General features: G+C 42.1%; 1 protein-coding gene across 2 annotated transcripts in view; it reads right to left on the reverse strand.

The window, feature by feature from the left end:
• The window catches only part of spag9b (sperm associated antigen 9b), a 41531-nt gene that overhangs the window by 12163 nt on the left and 9350 nt on the right, over nt 1-20018 (reverse strand). The window contains exons 2-8 of one of the 2 annotated variants that reach the window (XM_058405751.1): nt 16175-16295; nt 13106-13176; nt 12546-12640; nt 8169-8319; nt 3566-3776; nt 2077-2170; nt 1781-1902 (exon numbers count right to left, since the gene is read on the reverse strand). In XM_058405751.1, coding sequence (XP_058261734.1) covers nt 1781-1902; nt 2077-2170; nt 3566-3776; nt 8169-8319; nt 12546-12640; nt 13106-13176; nt 16175-16295 — 865 coding nt within the window. Of the gene's footprint in view, nt 1-1780; nt 1903-2076; nt 2171-3565; nt 3777-8168; nt 8320-9766; nt 10262-12545; nt 12641-13105; nt 13177-16174; nt 16296-20018 lie in introns of those variants that run through there. The other variant, XM_058405752.1, reaches the window with a different exon arrangement.

A 20018-nucleotide genomic window follows, 5' to 3' on the forward strand; every position in this document is an offset into this window, starting at 1 on the left:
CACACAGACTCTCCCTCTCGTACACACACGCTCTCTCACACATACACTCTCCCTCTCGCACACACTCTCACACACACACGCTCTCTCACACACGCACTCTCCCTCTCGCACACACACGCTCTCACACATATACTCTCCCTCTCGTACACACTCTCACACACACGCTCTCTCACACACGCACTCTCCCTTTCGCGCACACACGCTCTCTCACACACACACACGCTCCCTCTCACACATACATTCTCCCTCTTGCACACACACATGCTCTCTCACACATACACTCTCCCTCTCGCACACACTCTCACACACACACGCTCTCTCACACACAGACTCTCCCTCGTACACACACGCTCTCTCACACATACACTCTCCCTCTCGCACACACTCTCACACACACGCTCTCTCACACACGCACTCTCCCTCTCGCACACACACGCTCTCACACATATACTCTCCCTCTCGTACACACTCACACACACGCTCTCTCACACATACACTCTCCCTCTCGCACACACTCTCACACACACACACACGCTCTCTCACACATACACTCTCCCTCTCGCACACACTCTCACACACACACGCTCTCTCACACACGCACTCTCCCTCTCGCACACACACGCTCTCACACATATACTCTCCCTCTCGTACACACTCTCACACACACACACGCACTCTCCCTCTCGCACACACACGCTCTCACACATATACTCTCCCTCTCGTACACACTCTCACACACACGCTCTCTCACACACGCACTCTCCCTCTTGCACACACACATGCTCTCTCACACATACACTCTCCCTCTCGCACACACACTCACACACACACGCTCTCTCACACAGACTCTCCCTCTCGTACACACACGCTCTCTCACACATACACTCTCCCTCTCGCACACACTCTTACATACACGCTCTCTCACACAGACTCTCCCTCTCGTACACACACGCTCTCTCACACATACACTCTCCCTCTCGTACACACTCACGCTCTCTCACACATACACTCTCCCTCTCGTACACACTCACACGCTCTCTCACACATACACTCTCCCTCTCGCACACTCTTACACACACGCTCTCTCACACATACACTCTCCCTCTCGCACACACTCTCACACACACGCTCTCTCACACACACACGCTCCCTCTCTCACACATACACTCTCCCTCTCGCACACACACACGCTCTCTCACACATACACTCTCCCTCTCGCACACACACACGCTCTCTCACACACACTCTCCCTCTCGCACACACTCACACACACACACACGCTCTCTCACACATACACTCTCTCACTCTCACAAACACACATAACGTTAATGTTACATACAGGGGGAATTAATAAATGCCAAAATTATAAATTAAGAGTAGAGAGTAAACCGAAACCTTTAGCATGTGTCTACATTAAGGCACAAATTAAAAACATAATTTAAATGAAATTAAGATTAAATCTGTCATGTGACATCAGGCAAGAAAATTAAGGGGGAAATTACATACACGGTATGGCAGTAATACATTTATACCAAATTATTCCTCATGATTATTGTTAGTGAGGAACGAAGAAAGGACTGAGACACAAAGAAGCACTTTTCATCCTCACAGACCAGTAATTTAGTCCAAGACTTCAATTTAAGTTAAAAAAGAGCTAAGTGGTGAAAGGGTAAATATTTATATTTCTTATATTCTTCATATACCAGGCTTGTTTCTCTTGCCGTGAGAAACTTTTTGGTCACCTGACGTGTGTGGTACACAATCAATAATAAAAAGCTACCCAGCAGATCAGCGCCCTCGTCAACATCTCCGATGAGGTCTGTGCCTGCTGACGAGAGCTCCTCAAACAGGGAATCGGTGTTGCGTTCAAAAGCCACGTTCTCCATCCCCTTAGTAGGAGTGCTGAGGAAGAGGGCACAAGACAATAAAGACTTTTTCAAATAAAGCTGTCCTAGCATCATCCATACCACTTTGCTCAGACTTCTGCACTACACTACTGCACAGTAGAAGAGAAATCCTTGCTGTTTATCCGGTAAAGCTCGGTGTGCTAAAGCCATTCAATCAATAAGAACATACCTGGAGCCTTTGCAGCCACTCAGGTCCATGTCAAGTTCAGGGGTGGACTCAATAATCGCCTGCACCTCTGATTTCTCAGTGTTCTCGATGACATCTACTCAGAGAAACAAAACAGATTTATGAACCAGGAGTGTGAAACATGTCCACCGACACAACTTCACTAATCCAATTATTCAATACAGCTCTTGTGGAAACAGGAATTTGGTTGCAATTCTGCTTTGCTGATGCGACTGAAATGTGTGTGTGTGTGTGTGCGCGCGAGTGTGTATGAGAGTGTGTGTGTGTGTGTGTGAGAGAGAGTGTGTGTGTGTGAGACACATTTTAACCAAACCAGGATCTACTGTTTTACAAGCCTAAAAATATGGACTTCAATTAAATTGATTAGGTTTAATAAAAGAATCTCAATGGATGTATTTATACACGTGCATTCAGACATTGTACGTGAATCTGTCAATACCTTGACTGTGTTTCTTAAAGGAGAAGTTCACTGGTTTTTGAGGAAACCATTTCAGGATTTTTCTCCATATAGTGGACTTCAATGGGTCAGCTTCAAAGAGCTCTAAACGATCCCAGCCCAGGAAGAAGGGCATTATCTAGCGAAACGATCGGTCATTTTCGTAAAAAAATTAAAAATTGTATAGTTTTTAACTACAAAAGCTCTACTAGCTAGTACTAGCTTTGGGATGCACGTCCGTGATGCTATGTACTACGTAATCACGTGTGACGTAGGAGGAACTACAGACCCAGTTTACCAGTGTGGAGAAGTTGTAGCGTGTGGAATGACAAAGTTGTATGTCTTTTGTTTAAAATGGTCTGTGTGTCTGTGTGTGGATGTGGAAATCGCTTTAAACCTAAAAGAATCCTGAGTGACTGAAGCTGTGGTTGCTCGCTCTACAGCTGGATATCAGCACACCTAGATATTCTCCTTCTACCTTTTTGTTAGTAAAGAGAGTGTGAATTATTTGCACTTCCTTGGTATTTGCACGTTCTCTTTGTAAACACTGGGTCTGTAGTTCCGCCTACGTCACGAGTGACCGTCTGATGAGATCACATAGTATGTGGCGTCATGGACGCGCATCCCAGAGCCTAGTGTTAGACGAGCTTTTGTGGTTAAACTTAAATAATTTTTATTATTTTTTTTTTAAGAAAATGACCGATCGTTTGGCTAGATAAGACCCTTCTTCCTGCATTTTAGAATTTCAAATTCTGAGGCACCATTGAATTCCATATGGAGAAAAATCTTCAGGAAACATCATTTCTTTACGACTGAAGAGAGAAAGACATGAACGTCTTGGATGACAAGGGGGTGAGTAAATTATCTGTAGATTGTTGTTCTGGAGGTGAACTTCTCCTTGAAGAGACAACATTTATTTATGTAATTTAAGCAGGAAAACGAACACGCAATAAATTCACGACACTCTAGGAAACTCTCCAACGATCCAAGGATAAAAATACAGAGATGGCTGTGATGAGAAACAACATGACTCACCTTTAGGAAGCTCCTCTGTTGCTACAGCTTCCTGTACTTTAATGTTCTTACTGCTGTCCGGCTTTCTGCTGCTGGAGTTCAGGTTCCTGTTCAGTCCCTCCGAGGAGTCAGTCTGGGACACTTCTACAGAAACCGAGGCGGCGTTTAAAGGCGCTGTGGACATCGGCGTAACCGACTTGGAGCCTCCGTGATTGGCGTCTGAGAGTTCATCCTGGAACGATGAAGGACACTGAGTAATCAACATATGGGTGTTTACTGCATCTGGATACCAACCTGTGGTCTGTGATCATCCTGTACAATAATATCTTAAACACAGCTCATACAATCCAGCAATATAACGTCTACATGGTTCAAATCCTGTTCAACTGTGTGGTACAGTCATGCCATTTAACCTCATGTTCATCAGCTACATGCTTGACACTGTTCATATTTCACTGTTAGTCACAAAGAATACAAGCAGAGCTATGCAAAGCAGAATGACACGAAGACTAACTACATAATAATAATAATAATAATAATAACAACAACAACTACATAAACAAAACCAAACAGAAAACGTGCAGCCACACAGATGCTAAATGCAGCTAAAAACCTAGGTTTAGATATGGTGCTATAGATTACCAACCATCCTTATTTACACTTCATTCATTCCCTCACACACACTAGCACACGGTTAGCACACAGTCAGAATGGCTGCATGCTGGTTTAATGAATTGTCCAAGCCGGCGTACCGCTGGATGCATTAACTGTCCAACAGAGCACACGTTAGTTTGGACTGCAGCTACCGTGAGGCTCACGATGCGACTGACCGCTACCTTACTGACAGCAGTCCAGGGGAAATCCAAAGTCATGTAGGGACTCTTATTCTTGCTTTCAGCTGCTTTCAGCTACCCAGAGAGAGAAAGAGGAGCATTCACATGTACCCACTGGTCTGACTGGTTACACTGAGCTCATTTTCACCCTCTTGTGGTTAGTCGTGGAGCTGATAACACTGTAGAGCATGATTAAATAAGTGTGTTCTATTCTTTTACTCTGTTCGGTTGTGTTGCTTTTAGTTATTCACATATAGAATTCTTGTAGCTTGATTTCATCACCTGCTTCAAGTCCATCATGACTTTTGCATCAACCAGTTCTAGGTACAGACATCCCAGTTTATACAGAACAGATACAGTGGGACCTCAGCATACGAATACACATTAAAAAACATTCTGTGCATGGCAGCTTTTATTTCATCATTTCGTTCGCCACACCATATATTCCAGACTTCTTGCCTTTCTCAGAGTATTATTGCTGTGTTCTCACCTGCCTACATGAACCACACTACGGGGAAAACAAACCGCATTCTGAATAAAACTGCATATGTAAAAGCACCCTCCGAGACGTAGCACCGTATAAATTATTTTCAGCCGACTTTCATGCATTATTAATTGTTTAGGGAGCTGAAACAGAGGAACGCCTTGTCCTTGAGCAGCTACACTAAGGATGTTTTATTAATATTGTCTTTTCGAGCAAAAATCTACTGTATGTGTGCCGTTCAAAGACCATGCCTCTCATTAAAATGAATGTCGCGCAGCAACAAAACCTGACGCGCCGCACAGCAGCCTGAATGCTCAAGTGTCTTCCTTTCTCCTCCCACTCCGCCTTTTCAAGTCTCACACATATAAAAGAGATGCCTGATGGGAGGTCACCGCCTGTTTGCGACATGCTACCGTACCCCTTCTTGTTGCCATGACAGCGCCTGCCCACCTTTGTAAGCCTAACACTTGTTTTGACCCCCCCCCCCCAAAAAAAGAAAAGTTATATAGTGGTCTACTTTACTTCCTACGTTCTGCATGTGTGGGAGAGACAAACAGACCGCCTTGTGTGGGAGACGGTAAATCTGCGAGAAATGTCGAGTCATAGAGGTCACAAAGGACAGCCTGTGTCTTCTCAGCAGGAGGCGTAGCAACATCAACGCTCCTTTGTGTTACTGAATCTGAGGTGGGGATTAAAGGCACCGAGAAATCGGATTGGCTTCTGAGATTTCACTGATAACATCCAGCGGTCAATAAATCTCAGAATACGAATCGTCTGATAATCCTGTTCCGTGCGACTGGACCGAGATTCAGTGGCACTTCTCTACACATCATCCTCCGTTATTGGACAGAACAAACCTCGCTGCACTTCATATACATATATGTAAAAGTTACACTGTTTTGAAAGTCTTAATTAAATAATTTAGCACTTCGGTAATCACTTAATTAACCCATATCTTTTTCACAAACGTGATGCAAAATAAGAGGCAAGAAAATCTTGGTGGGAAGCTTCTGGCGTGATCCATAATTCCATTAAAGCTTTATCTTTTATCACATTAGCAATCAGTAATGGTCGGTCTGTCACTAAATGCCTTTCTGGCTTCAGTTTTGCTTTCAGGAGCTGAAATCTGATCAGCTTGTTTCATGCAGTACATCAATAACCAAGACACAAACCTCAAGGTCATTGCAGCTCAAGATCGCAGTTTAAACTCTATGTGGCCAAAAGTATGCGGACGGCAGACCATCACACCACACCCATATGTTAGTCTTTCCCCAAAATCTTTATTGGCTATAGCATCACAATTTTTTCACTCGAACCTCTTCCAGCATGGTGATGCACAAAGCGAGCTCCATGAAAATGTGGTTTGCCAAGGGTGCAGCGGAAGAGCTCAAATGTCCTGCACAGAGCCCTGACGCTGACTAAACCCCACTGGCATGAACTAAAATAATCCTAGATGCCCTCCTCTCCTAGCATCGGTATCTAATGAACACAAATGCCCACAGCTACACTCTAACATCTTGTGGAAAGCCTTTCCAGAAGAGTGAAGGATACAAGAAGAGCTAAGGGAAATAAATCTGGACTAAGACAATCAAAAAGCATATATGTTTGTGACAGATCAGATATCCACAAAGCTTAAGTCATACAGTGTATCTCTCTGCTTTCAGATAAAACTCTCTACAGCACTTTCTGATCTGCTCTCAAAGCCTCCATAAGTTTTCTCATTACACCTCAAAGTTCACAGCTACACAGTGTGCACGTATTACAAATAAACACATACACAAGACTGATTCTCTACCCCAGACCCATACATGTGTAAAATCAACACATCAAGTCATAACAGATATGATACCCGAGTGACCTGTGATATTTGCATGGCTCTGAATGTGTAGAGACTGAGTGAGTGCACGAGATGTTTGTGTCGCGCTCGCAGTTGCATGAGCACATTGCTGCAGCGTACATTAATAATATTGTGTCTGATGTGGCCATAAACTGAGACTATATCCCTGTAGCTGTGACTATAATATCCTGTTTAATCATCATATCAGACTCTTTCATTTCCTTCAGTAACCATATGGAGGATATAATGATGGTAACGCAGTGACAGACTCATTTAGTGAACGGCTTTAAAATTCCCTGCAGTGGATTTTCCCCGGTGTGTGCAGATAGACGACATCATCGTTAATGAGAATACTGATTTTCACATCCCACAGACGCTCCACTGGATTGAGATCTGGGGAATTTGGAGGGCAAGTCAACACCTCAAACTCGTTGTTGTGTTCATCAAACCGTTCCTGAACCAATCTATTACATATATTCCATCACATATATATTTTTTCCCCTATATAAAATATACAAATGGTAATAGTTAGTGCAGTGTTAGTAATACTAGTACTATTATTTATGTAAATAGTTGAATTAAAAGAAGAAGGAGTAGAAATAGCTGTGGTAGTACTTCGTAGTAATAGACGTGATGGAAACAGTAGTGGTAGTAGACATGTTTGTAAAAGTAAAAGTAAACGAAGATGTAGAAGGTAGCAGTAGTAGAAGAAGTAGTAGTATTAATGGTGGAAGTAGATGTAGTAAAAGAAAATGGAGAAGTAGTAGTAGTAGTGGTAGTACTTGTTGTAGTGTAGATGCGGTCATACTAGTAGTAGTAGCAGCTATAGTTAGTGATACTAGTACTCAAAGTTAGTGGTTGTAATAGTAGCACTAGTAGTAGGAGTGGTAGTGGTAGTAAGTAGCTGTAGCAGTATAAGCTACTATTGTGCTTAATTACAACCGGCATATTATAACTATTACTATGTTTTGTAGACAAACTGACCCTGGCATAAAAAAATAATATAATAATAATTTAATTTTGATTTATTCGTGCACTAAGATGAAGAGAATGCCAGCATTTTTTTTTTTTTTTTGGCACAGCCCTTTGTGTACAGCAGAAGCTTCGAGAGCAGGAGGAGAGATTCTGTAACCGTTACTCTCACCCTCATTCACTCTCTGTTTAAGCATGCAGGACATAACAAGCAGAGCCTCCAACTCAGAAAAGGCTTCCTCTCTGCTGGCACGCTGCTGCTCCGGCTATTTTAATACACGTCGTGTCCGGATCCTTTAAAAAAAAAAGACAAGCTCTCGATACAAACACGCGATGTCGTCAACGGGGTCGAATCTGGAAGCCTTTCTTTTTAACTTATTTCCCATAAGAGAAAGATTGAGCAATCAACCGCAGTGATTAATTACATAAGGGGCGATTGGTGAGAAAAGTGAATGTATAAAGAAAGAGGATGAAGATTATCTGTAACAGTGAGGATACCTTGAGGCTGGTGTTGGACTGAGGATGACTCAAGTCGTTGAACCTCCATGTGTCCGTCCCGGGAGTCCCCACTTGCTCCCTGTGCAGGTCGGGGGTCCTCACATCTCCCCCCTGCAGCTGGAAAATCCCCAGAGATACAGGCCGATCCTTTCTGTTAACAAAGAGAGAACCGAATCACTGTGCCTTATTCATCTCTCAAATTAATCTCTAATGCTCCCTACATCATAAAGTCATCATTAAATGCAAATTTTTAAAACTTTAGATCATTCTATATAAAATGAGCTCACACTGTAGCTCATGTGTTTTCATTAAACTAGACTTCCACTCCTCCCTTTGCTCATGTCACATGCTGGTTGCTTTGGTGAAGCAGGAGCTCTATTCATTCCCTGTGTTTGAATCCCAACATATGCTGACTGCTCATTCTGGGAATCCCAGCAGGTCAACACACTTACTCTAGCTCTAACTACAGCAAAAAACTATTCACAGAGTAACGGGAAGACTAAAGCAGGAAAAATGATAGGATTTGACTTTCAAGGACTTATAGCTGCATTATTCAAGTCAATTAAGCACAAGCCCAAGAAAAAAAGTAAATCAATAACAGACAATAAAGATGTATTAAAGGACAGCAAAGTGTGAATAAAAACTGATGATGTGTTACATAAAAGGAGACTGCAATGTGTCTGTTAGGATGCATGGCGTGGCTTATATAAACACCCTGTCCAAACTTGCAGTTCCCAGTTAATTCTGTCTGGTGTTTGCATCGATAACATTGCTGACAGCTAACTCTCATGTGACATGTGCTGTTCACAGAAGTTAAACAAGCAAAGAGAGAGAAAAAAAAATACTGCTCTCTATACTGGTCAATCTACTTTAAAACACCCACCCAGCTCTATACAACATACTCCACACACACAAACAAAACCTTAACTCTTAATAGCTGACTCTAAATAATGTGCTTTTATTTCTATTCCATCACAGCTGAATGGCAGCACCACAGTATTTTGCTCACCGTTCTAATAACACAATGGCATTATAAACCACCACAAATGCAACCACACCACAGAGAGCAAACCATTATGGAATCTGTATGCAGAAAGAGATACAGGCTGGTCGGCATCTTGCTTTGCGCACAACAAAGCTGTGTGCGCTTGGGAACAAAACAGAGGAATTGAAAAGCTATCATGAGGGAATAGGAACAAGCTGAGAGAGGCATGGCCCACACCTTCCCTGTAACTTACAGAGGAAAACACCTCACTGGTGATGATTATCTACAGCAAAATCTTCTCAGATTTGAATACTTTACAGCAATATATGAAGGGAAAGAACTGCTGATGTTTACCGCTGCAGACCAGACTGCACTAGAGCTAAAAGATGAAGCAGGGGAAAAAAATACAATCAAGTAAACAAATGGGTGAAAAGGCGGGAGAGGATAAACACAAACATTTAGAACAATGTGTGGATCGAAAAAGTTGATTATTCTAATATTAGAAGCAGATTTCTGGATAAAATGATTTTATGAATTTATAAACAGGCTTCAATATTTCAGATATGGTGACAGAGCTACCCCTCTCTCTCTCTCTCTCTCTCTCTCTGCGTACCTGCCGTTTCTGGGAAGTGTGATGGCGGGCAGGCCGTTGGAAACAGAGTAATGCACCAGCAGAAGCACCGAGAGCGAGACCAGCACGGCCGAGTTGATGACCACGGCTCCCCCCACGAAGCCAAACACAAACAGCAGCATGCAGCCGGGACTCATGGTCGTGGCCGAGCGTTACGGGCCGCCCAGCGCCCCCTGACACACCAAAACAATCCCATCAGCATCGGCAGCACTGACTATACACATCCGTCTACACACCGGCGTGCGTGTTTGTGTGTGGCTCTGCAGCCTCTCGGTGCTGTGACATCATCCGCTCTGACACACACACACACACACACACACACACACACACACACAGAGGCTGGGCAATGTAAAAAACCGGCTTTGCGGCAGCTGATCCTGTTGTTTTCACTTTCCTTTTTTTTTTTTTTGTCCTTTTGACACTGCCTTTCCCTGCTGGTCTACTGTCTCCTCATGGACGCTTCCTTGTTAACAAAACCTCCTCAGTGCAGAGCCTCCTCTCGCTCACTTTCTCTGCATTTCACGCTGCAGTAGCATCGGACTGACTGCTGGTTTCGTATGCTTCCTCTCTGCTCGCTCCTCAGCTCCCTTAAAACCTATTGGCTGAGAATAAACAGAAGAGCTCAGGGAGGGGGGGACTGTGGGAACGAGGACTTGAAATCCTGTACAGAGCACAGAGTTGTGGCACTTACAATCAATGACTCGCACACAAAAACCCTCACTTGTCTTTATTTCCCTAATAAATCATTTTAATCTGCAAGAAATTATGTAAATGGCCACACTGACATACTGCAGCCTCGTTAAAGAACAATATATTGATCTCTACGATAATAACCATGATCTGTATATTAATAAGCAGTTCTGTGTTAACAAATCTGACCTAAACATTATACAGCAGGAGTGCACCAATCATACATCCACTGGCTAGCCAGGTTACAGGGAAAGTGAAAACTCTGTGATTAGTGTTTTAACACACCTCATGATATACGCTGAATCACAAAAACTCACCATTAACCACATCTTTGTGTTTGTATAAAGGAGCTCCCAGAGTCAGCGAGCGAGTGTAAAGAAATAAATGTCATGTTCAGAGCATGAGTGAGGTGATAAGGTATATGACGAAGCAGTGAAGTATAAAGTGAAATGACGATTAAACTGAAACGGTTGATGTGGAATTATTCTGAATAATACCATCATATGCTGTAGGCATCAAAAAAACATTATTATGGGAATTATATAAGGAATAGAGTGTGACAGTGGACGCTGAAAAATAATCAACGTCTAGGTGTTTTCTTCCACATTTAATGAATATATTAATTCATAATAAGTCCATGCTATCACCTTCATGTTTCTTCACTCTTCTTCCATTTATAGAAATGCAGCTTATATTACTAAGAAAAGTCTAGTGTCTCTATATGGAGTATATATATATATATATATATATATATATATTACACACACACACTCCATATTGGCAAACATTTTGGGACCCCTCCAAATTACTGAATTTTGTAGTTTGTGTTGTTTTTCAGGGGTTGGGCTTGGCTTAGTTCCAGTGAAAGGTGATTCAGTGAACTCATTTTGGACAATTTTATGCTCCTAATTTAGTGGGAACAGTTTGGGGATGACCCCTTCCTGTTCCAACATGACTGCACACCAGTGCACAAAGCAAGGTCCATAAAGACATGGATGAGAGAGTTTGGTATGGAGGAACTTCACAGAGTCCTGACCTCAACCTGATAGAACACCTTTGGGATGAATTAGAGTGGAGACTGTGAGCCAGACCTTCTGGTCCAGCATCAGTGCCTGACCTCACAAATGCAGGTCTAGAGAAATGGTCAAAAATTCCCATAAACACACTCCTAAACCTTGCGGAAAGCCTTCCCTGAAGAGTCGAAGATGTTACAGCTGCAAAGGGCGGGCCAACTCCACATTACATTCATGTGCATGTAAAGGCAGACGTCCCAGTCTCCCCTGTCTCCTCTCTAATTCATCCCAAAGGTGTTCTGTCGGGTTGAGGTCAGGACTCTGTGAGATTATATATATATATATATTTATTTATATACACACATTGCACATTATCTCTGTTACTGTTGTAGCTACAAATAACAATGTGCACGTATCACCAAAGCACACAGTAAATGCACATAAACACATCTGCAGCCTAAAAAAGGAGAAATGGGACAAATACAAACGCTACAAGACTGCAGGTGTCCTATCTAGGACAGGAAAAGATCCAAAAAATAAAAAAATACAACTAATAAACCAACTAGCTCCACAGGGATGATTTCACTACTGTCTCAGAAGCCACATTTCCTCCTTTCACACTCTCAGTCTATTAAAGAGCGGGTGTTTGAGCTGCTGCACTGCCCCACATCATTACCATCCACCAGTGGATTTTCTCAATCCGCTGATGCCTTCGCTTCGCTTCTCTTCTCCTTTCTCTCTCTCTCTCTCTCTCACTATCACACACTTGACTGGGCTGAGATGCAGCTGACCTACATTTGAAGACGTCTGCAGCATCAGCGTGTCCCCAAGACTCCATGTGCACCATAACATCCTGTTCATCAATACACCAAACCAGGAGATTAAATCCTGCTACATTTCGTCTATATTTATTTTATTAATGAAGGTGATTTCAAATCATTGCCCGATCACGTGCAAACTGAAACTGCTAAAAACACTGAATCTTTTGAGAGAGCCGCAGAAGAGAGGAGAGAGATAAAAGCTGATCCTTGGTGAATAATCAAATCGATCGCACTCACTTATGTTTGCTCAGAGTGTTCGTGTCTGTGGCTTCCCCCCCTGTCAGCTGATGCATTTTGGTACGTTCCAGGTGCTCCATGTAACTATGGATCATCTGCAAAAGACAAAATGATTATCAGCCTAAGGAGAAGGAGAAAAACTGCGAGATAGATAGATAGATAGATAGATAGATAGATAGATAGATATTTTATTCATCCCAATGGGAAATTTACATACTAATAGAGTAGCTATGCTTAAGGCGTCCCATCTTTATTAGACGTGTTATTAAAAGCAATAAACTGAAACTGTAATCTTGCTTCTATTCATATGTGTAAGAAATTTGGTTCAGGCATGCTGTGGGTAAGGACGAGCGCTCTAAACATTTCACAGGTCGATACATGAGATGCCACATGGCATTATGAGAAATAAAGCACTGCAGCATGTTCACAAGTCAGCTAATTATTTATTATAGTACTATATCACCAAGATCCTTACAGAATAGCACGCCTAAACATTATAGACAACATTGAGCCTAAGGATAAAAATATTATTTACACACAAACACACACACGGTCCTCACCTCAGTGTGTCGATGGTAGAGGGTATTGTACTCTCTCTTCAGTTCTGCTTCTCTCTCCTCTAATCTTCCAACTAAACAGACAGGGACATGCTTAGTTGTCTCGCTATCACACAAAAGATTTTATTAACCTGAAAACATGCAGCTTCTATCAGACTGTTACGATTACTGAGACCTCTGAATCCTAAATTCTAAAGTGTGCGGTCAGGTGCAATTACATGAATCGGACACAAGAGGTCTTCAGCGCAACGCGAATCGTAGGGCAATTAAAAAAAACTGAAAACGACAGGAAAAGGAGTTCACTGCGGAGGTCAGGAGAGAGAGAAAGGTTCACATATATGATTGGTTGGATAATTTAGTTTAGTTTGTCCAGAAACTTACACTGAAGATGACTGTGTTCAGATCAGACGGTTAATCTGGAGGATTTGTGAGCAACCAGCTGAGTGTGTGAGCATCATTTATACAACTATTACAAAATAAACATGAGCAAATGTCTATATAATATGGCATGAAAGAAAAATAAATTAACAAATCAAACATCTTCCTAAATTATTTAGTACACAATTTTTAACAAAAAAAAAAACATTTTTAAGTGAAAACCAAACATATTTTAAACTATATTCATTATATATTCTCTATATACTTTACTTCTGGGTGAATTTTATTTAGCTACAAAGCAGATCATCTTTAGTGTCTTCTAACAGTCGGGGTTTGACGTGACGGCTTTCTTCTTGCACATCAAGGTTTTCTGGAAATCTACAGAACTAAATACAGAGAGTCTGATTCAGTTAGAATCTAGATGAACGTCTGATATCGATGCCACATATTGAAAGAGATACATCCTAATTCGGTCATTTAATCCTTAAGACTTGAAACATGAAAACAGTTATTTTTAACTCTTGCCTCGTTCATTAAGTGGGAGATTACACTCGACCCCAGATTGTATAGCTTTTGTTAGAATTTTTCAAAAGCAGTGATATAAGGCAGTGGTTCCCAAAGTAGGGGTCCCCCCTGGGGGGGTTGCGAGACAATGAGGGTGGGTCACGAGATGATTTCCAGAAACTTTTTAAACTATTAGAAGTAGCATATTTTTCGCCTTAGGCTTAGGATATTATTTTTGTTTCAGTGAAACGTTGGTTAATATCGACCAAAGACAATGCAGGGAGGCCAGCGGAGAGGCCAGTGGAGGAAAGCGGAGAAGCAGAAAGGCCATTGACCACAGGTACGGAAAAAGACCGGCGTGTGCATAAAGAGGACATCCATAAGCAGTCGGATCAGCCTTACTCTAAAATTATACGGCTGTGTTGTCAGTATGCTCGTGTTTGGATAGGCCTATTGGTGCATGTGCACCGTATATTTTAACCACCTCTGAGGATAGTGGGGGGTCAGGAGTCACTGGGGGTCATGAGCTGAAAAGTTTAGGAACCCCTGAGGACTGATTGAAATATATAAGCACCGGAATGAATATGAGCAGATATCAGACGAGAAGCTGACAGAAAGGGAGGAAGAGTTCATCCTGAGATTCATGATTCAAGAAAAAAAAAAAAAAAGAAAAAAAAAACCTTTCGTACATCCCACTCAGGGTGTGTTCCTGCCTCATGCCCAGGGATCATGGGACAGGCTCTGGATCCTCCTCCTCCATCACCACCACCACCACCCTGACCAGGATCAAGCACTTACTCAGTTCACATGTCCCAAATGTTGAACACAAACCACTGGAAATCACACATAACACCCGGGAATACTGAGTCATTAACTATCACACTGCTGAACTAGATCCACTCCATGACTGAAGTTTATTTTTATTATTTATTTATCATTTTATTCTGACTCGCTCTGTCCAGCCTTAAACAGGTTTTTAAGACATTTGTGAAAACCGTAGCATTTTATCTGACTATTTAAAAACAGTCCTATTTGTGAGACACATGATCTTCCCATGAGCTGACAGCGTTGCCTGGATGTGTCATTTGCCATGAGGAGTTATGTAATGGACACCCACAGAGAGATCGTGCTTCGTGTGGAGACGCTCAGCAGCCCTTCAGGAACTATCCGATTCAGTCCGTATACTTAACTGACACATATCTGAACAGGAAAACTGGAGCAAGTCTCCTCAACTGGAAGAACGTGGTGGTCAGGATGTTCAGTGGATCAAAACAAGGATTTAAAAAAGAAGCCATGAAGAATGAGGAGAAAAAACAGGAGTTAATTTTTTTATTATTATTATTATAAACATGAGCTTGCTCACTGCTTCTGCAGTAAAACCAGTGATAAACAATCATATGCAGTGTGTCATTTATTACTGACCAGTGAAATCCCACCAGAGTACTTAAAGATAACTGGACAGAGAAGGACATGTTTATTGCCTGAATAAAGTTCAAACCAGATCCATGATGATGGAGGAAAGTGGTGGAAGGTGATGTGGAGAAACAATACACAAGCATTTCACACTGAAGAACTATAATCACTGAAGAAATGTAATTATTAATGGTTACACACACACACACACACACACACTCACTCGCACGCGCACACTCACTCGCACGCGCACACTCACTCGCACGCGCACACTCACTCGCACGCGCACACTCACTCACTCGCACGCACGCACACTCACTCACTCGCACGCACGCACACACACACTCGCTCGCACGCACACACTCACTCACTCACTCACTCACCTCACTCACTCGCACACTCACTCGCACACTCACTCGCACACTCACTCGCACACTCACTCGCACACTCACTCACACACTCACTCACTCGCACACTCGCACACTCACACATGCACACTCACTCGCACACTCACTCACTCACACACACTCACACACACTCACTCGCACACTCACTCGCACATGCACACGCTCATTCGCACACTCGCACGCACACTCGCACGCACACTCGCACGCACACATGCTCGCGCGCACACTCGCGCGCACACTCGCACGCACACTCGCACGCACACTCGCACGCACACTCGCACGCACACCATGATATCAAAACACAATAGATCTTGGCAGCTCTGGAGTCTGAAGTAAATAAATAACCGTTGTTCTGAAGTGAAAGACTCACTCTGGTCTGCGTAGTTCTTGGTCTTGAGCTCCATCTGTCTGGTTTGTCCTTCCAGCGTGGTCACTTTGCTTTGCAGCTCTTTCCTCTCTTGCTCATGCAAGTCCTCGATCTCCATATACCTCTAAAGAGACACGAGACATAAAGGCTGCTTTAGTTCAAACACTTAAGACACAACTGCATATAATATATACACCGATCAACCATAACATTATGACCGCTGACAAGTGAAGTGAATATCTCTGATGATCTCATCATGGCACCTGTTAGTGGGTGGGATATATCAGGCAGTAAGTGAAGATTTTGTCCTCAAAGTTGATGTGTTAGAAGCAGGAAAAATGGACAAGGGTAAAGATTTGAGCGAGTTTGACAAGGGCCAGATTGTGATGGCTAGACCATTGGAAAACTTGAACACACACCGTGTGCTTTTTGCATGTTTACCTTTTTGAATATGCAATTTGCAAAAATAAAAGTGCAAAATAAAAGACAGTGTCCATGCAAATAGCTGCATTTTGTATCCACAGTGTGACATGCTGCAACTAGTACTGGAATCTGGTTTCCTCTGAAAACACCATTAAAAGCAGCATTTTATTTATTAAGTTTATGAATACAATTTCTTTCCTCATACAGCCCTGATACGGTAAGATAAGAATGTTTATTTAACATGAACGTGTAGACGAAGTTATTACAAAATATAATGAGTCGATTAAAAGGGAAAAAAAAGAAAGAAAGAAAGAAAGGAAAAGAAAGGAAAAAAAGAAAAAGAGAGAAGAAAAGGGAAGGGAAAGAGAGAGCGAGAGAGAGAGAGAGAGAGCGAGAGAGAGAGAGAGAGAGAGAGAGAGAGAGAGAGAGAGAGAGAGAGAGAGAGAGAGAGAGAGAGAGAAAGAAAGAAAGAAAGAAAGAAAGAAAGAAAGAAAGAAAGAAAGAAAGAAAGAAAGAAAGAAAGAAAAATAAGGAACCACTATCCTTAAATTAAAAAATATATATATTTTGCATTATCAGTCATATTTTCCAAATAAATGGCAATGTTGAACAATTTCTTTCAGGGTACGCAAACGTATATATTTTGGTATTTCTATAGTGCTTTAAGACCAGGAGCAGTTTGAGCCAAACAGTACCAAAGGGTCTAAAGAGTGCTATGTTCAGTACAAGTCAGGGGATTATTCCTGCTAAGTCTCTCTCATAAAGAGAGTTCGTATCTTTAACAGGAATTTCATTTTCGACTCTACTTTATAATTATAGCTGCTGAATGAAGATGTAAAGTGTGTAAATCAGGAACAGAAAGTCTGCAGCACATTAGGAGTGATTATGTAGTAAGAGTCCCTCTTTAGGCCCGGGGGTGACATCTGCGGCCGTGTTGCCCTGGCTGAACCTTACCAGCTGTGTGCTGCCTTCATCGCGACCGAGTCAGCTTTCAGTGAGTCACTGCTGCCGTTAGCGGAGCTTATTCACGCCAGATTAGCTCATTCACTCCAAACCACACATTTGGCTATGACAGGTGGAGGAGAAATTCTATAGAGAATAGCTGCAGAGAGGGTTTTCTTCCCATCTCTCACTCACACACACACACACACAGAGTGCCTTCACCTGTATTGTTTGAGATCAAGGTGTTGTGCACAAACAATAACATCCACTTGAAAACTGATGCGGAGGCGTGAGAAAATGAACCTGATCCTCTGTCTGAGTGCTGAAGCTCAATAGATGTTAATAAGATATTAAAGAACTGGTGCAGTAAGAAATCTGAGCACTAAAAAGTTGGAAAAATCCCTGGAAACATTGAAAAGTTATTCCCCCTTTTCTGCCAAAACAGCCCTGACCCGTCGAGGCATGGACTCCACTAGATCCCTGAAGGTGTACTGTGGTATCTGGCACCAAGATGTTAGCAGCAGATTCTTTGAGTCTTGTAAGTTGTGAGCCCTCATGGGTCAACTTACAGGACATTTTGATAGATACTGACCACTGCAGACCGGGAACACCCCACAACAGCTGCAGTTTTGGAGATGCTCTGATCCAGTCGTCTAGCCATCACAATCTGTCCCTTGTCAATTTCGCTCAGATCCTTACGCTTGTCCATTTTCCTGCTTCTAACACATCAACTTTGAGGACAAAATGTTCACTTGTCTAATATATCCCACCCACTAACAGGTGCCATGTTGAGGAGATCATCAGGGTTATTCACTTCACCTCTCAGCAGTCATAATGTTATGCCTGATCGGTGTAGTCAGTGTGAGGTAAGGATGATAAAATCATCATCGTGATTGTGTGGGATAGCATTACTCAGGTTCAAAAGAAGTGGTAGATGGCTTCATGGGTCTCTAAGAAGCATATTTTAGCCTACACTCTCTGGCTAGAGGGTGAGATTTAGCAGATGACCAAAATGAGTGCGAAAATAGAGCTTCTATCCACCAGAGCAAATGAAAACGTGCTGCAAAAGTCAATAAGAATTTTTTTCTGGCTGTTTCACTTCAATCATCTGCTACGTATTAATAAAAACATTGGGAAATCTCTTTGTCCTAGGTGTCCAAGCCACTAAAAATGTTCCACCTGAGACAACTATTCAACTAAAACAGCGGAGATCTCCCTTTCGCACAGAAAGGAGAACAATTAGTCCACTCTAAATCATATGTCCTAACATCAATTCACTTCAGGCGACTCGAACAAGGACATATTCACGAAGACATTTTTGCTCGTTCTGCAGTTCGTTGGCTGAAGGTAGTGAAGCAGACCTTCTTTCCTGTGGGCAATCAAACTTCAAAGCCATGTGACCCATCACTGAGTGTCTTGTGTGAGGGATCATTTGATCACGAAGCTCCGGGTCAGTCACATGCTCGTGTCCCTGCAGCCCTCGGCTACTGATTCTCACAGCGATCACCTTGTGATACGCAGAATACAAAAAACAGCCTAGGGATAAAATTCCGAAGGCATAAACAGCAATAAAATATTCAAAGCTAAATCATTATCGGAAGAATCGCTCAGTCACGGTTAAGATATGAATGATGCAAAACAAAACGGGTAAAAGTGTACACTTCCTCTTTCTGAGGTTAATGTAAATAGTGCTTAATCATTTTTATAATCTCATTCTTTATAACTTCCCTAAACATCTAAACAGCCTTTAATGCCAGGCGTTGTTTAATAAAAACAAGGGGAGTTAAAAACTTTTGCCTCCTACACTAAGTGGAATTTTACCAAATGTGAGAATTTGTATTTATATTTATTTATCATAAGCACAGATTTTCACGAGAGCGAGTGAAACAGTACAGCCGCCCAGTGTGTTTGTGTATTTGGTGAAATTATTTGCATAGAGAATTACAGGAGGTTTGGGTGTAACAAACAGGTCCTGGCAGATCCAAACTACTACACAAACCCCTGGTAATGATCTGGTTATTCTGCTGGGCTACAACTTCCTGATTACAGACTTTCCCTGCAGTAGTACACACTGCGTTTCACATACTGCACTCAAAGCATGTCGCTTTGAGAAAAAAAGAGAAAAAGAGAAAAGAAAAAAAGAGGAGAGAAGAGAAGAGAAGAGAAGAGAAGAGAAGAGAAGAGAAGAGAAGAGAAGAGAAGAGAAGAGAAGAGAAGAGAAGGAAAAAAGAAAAGAAAAGAAAAGAGGAAAAAAGAAAAGGGAAAAGAAGAAAAGAAAAGAAAAAAGAGAAAAAAATAAAAGAGAAGAGAAAAAAAGAAAAGAAAAGAAAAAAAAGAAAGAAAAAAAAAGAAAAAGAGGAAAAAATAAAAGGGAAGAGAAGAGAAGAGAAGAGAAGAGAAGAGAAGAGAAGAGAAGAGAAGAGAAGAGAAGAGAAGAGAAGAGAAGAGAAGAAAAAGAAAAAGAAAAAGAAAAGAAAAAGAG

Source organism: Hemibagrus wyckioides, linkage group LG13 (assembly GCF_019097595.1).
Source record: "Hemibagrus wyckioides isolate EC202008001 linkage group LG13, SWU_Hwy_1.0, whole genome shotgun sequence".
Classification (NCBI taxonomy): Eukaryota; Metazoa; Chordata; class Actinopteri; order Siluriformes; family Bagridae; genus Hemibagrus; species Hemibagrus wyckioides.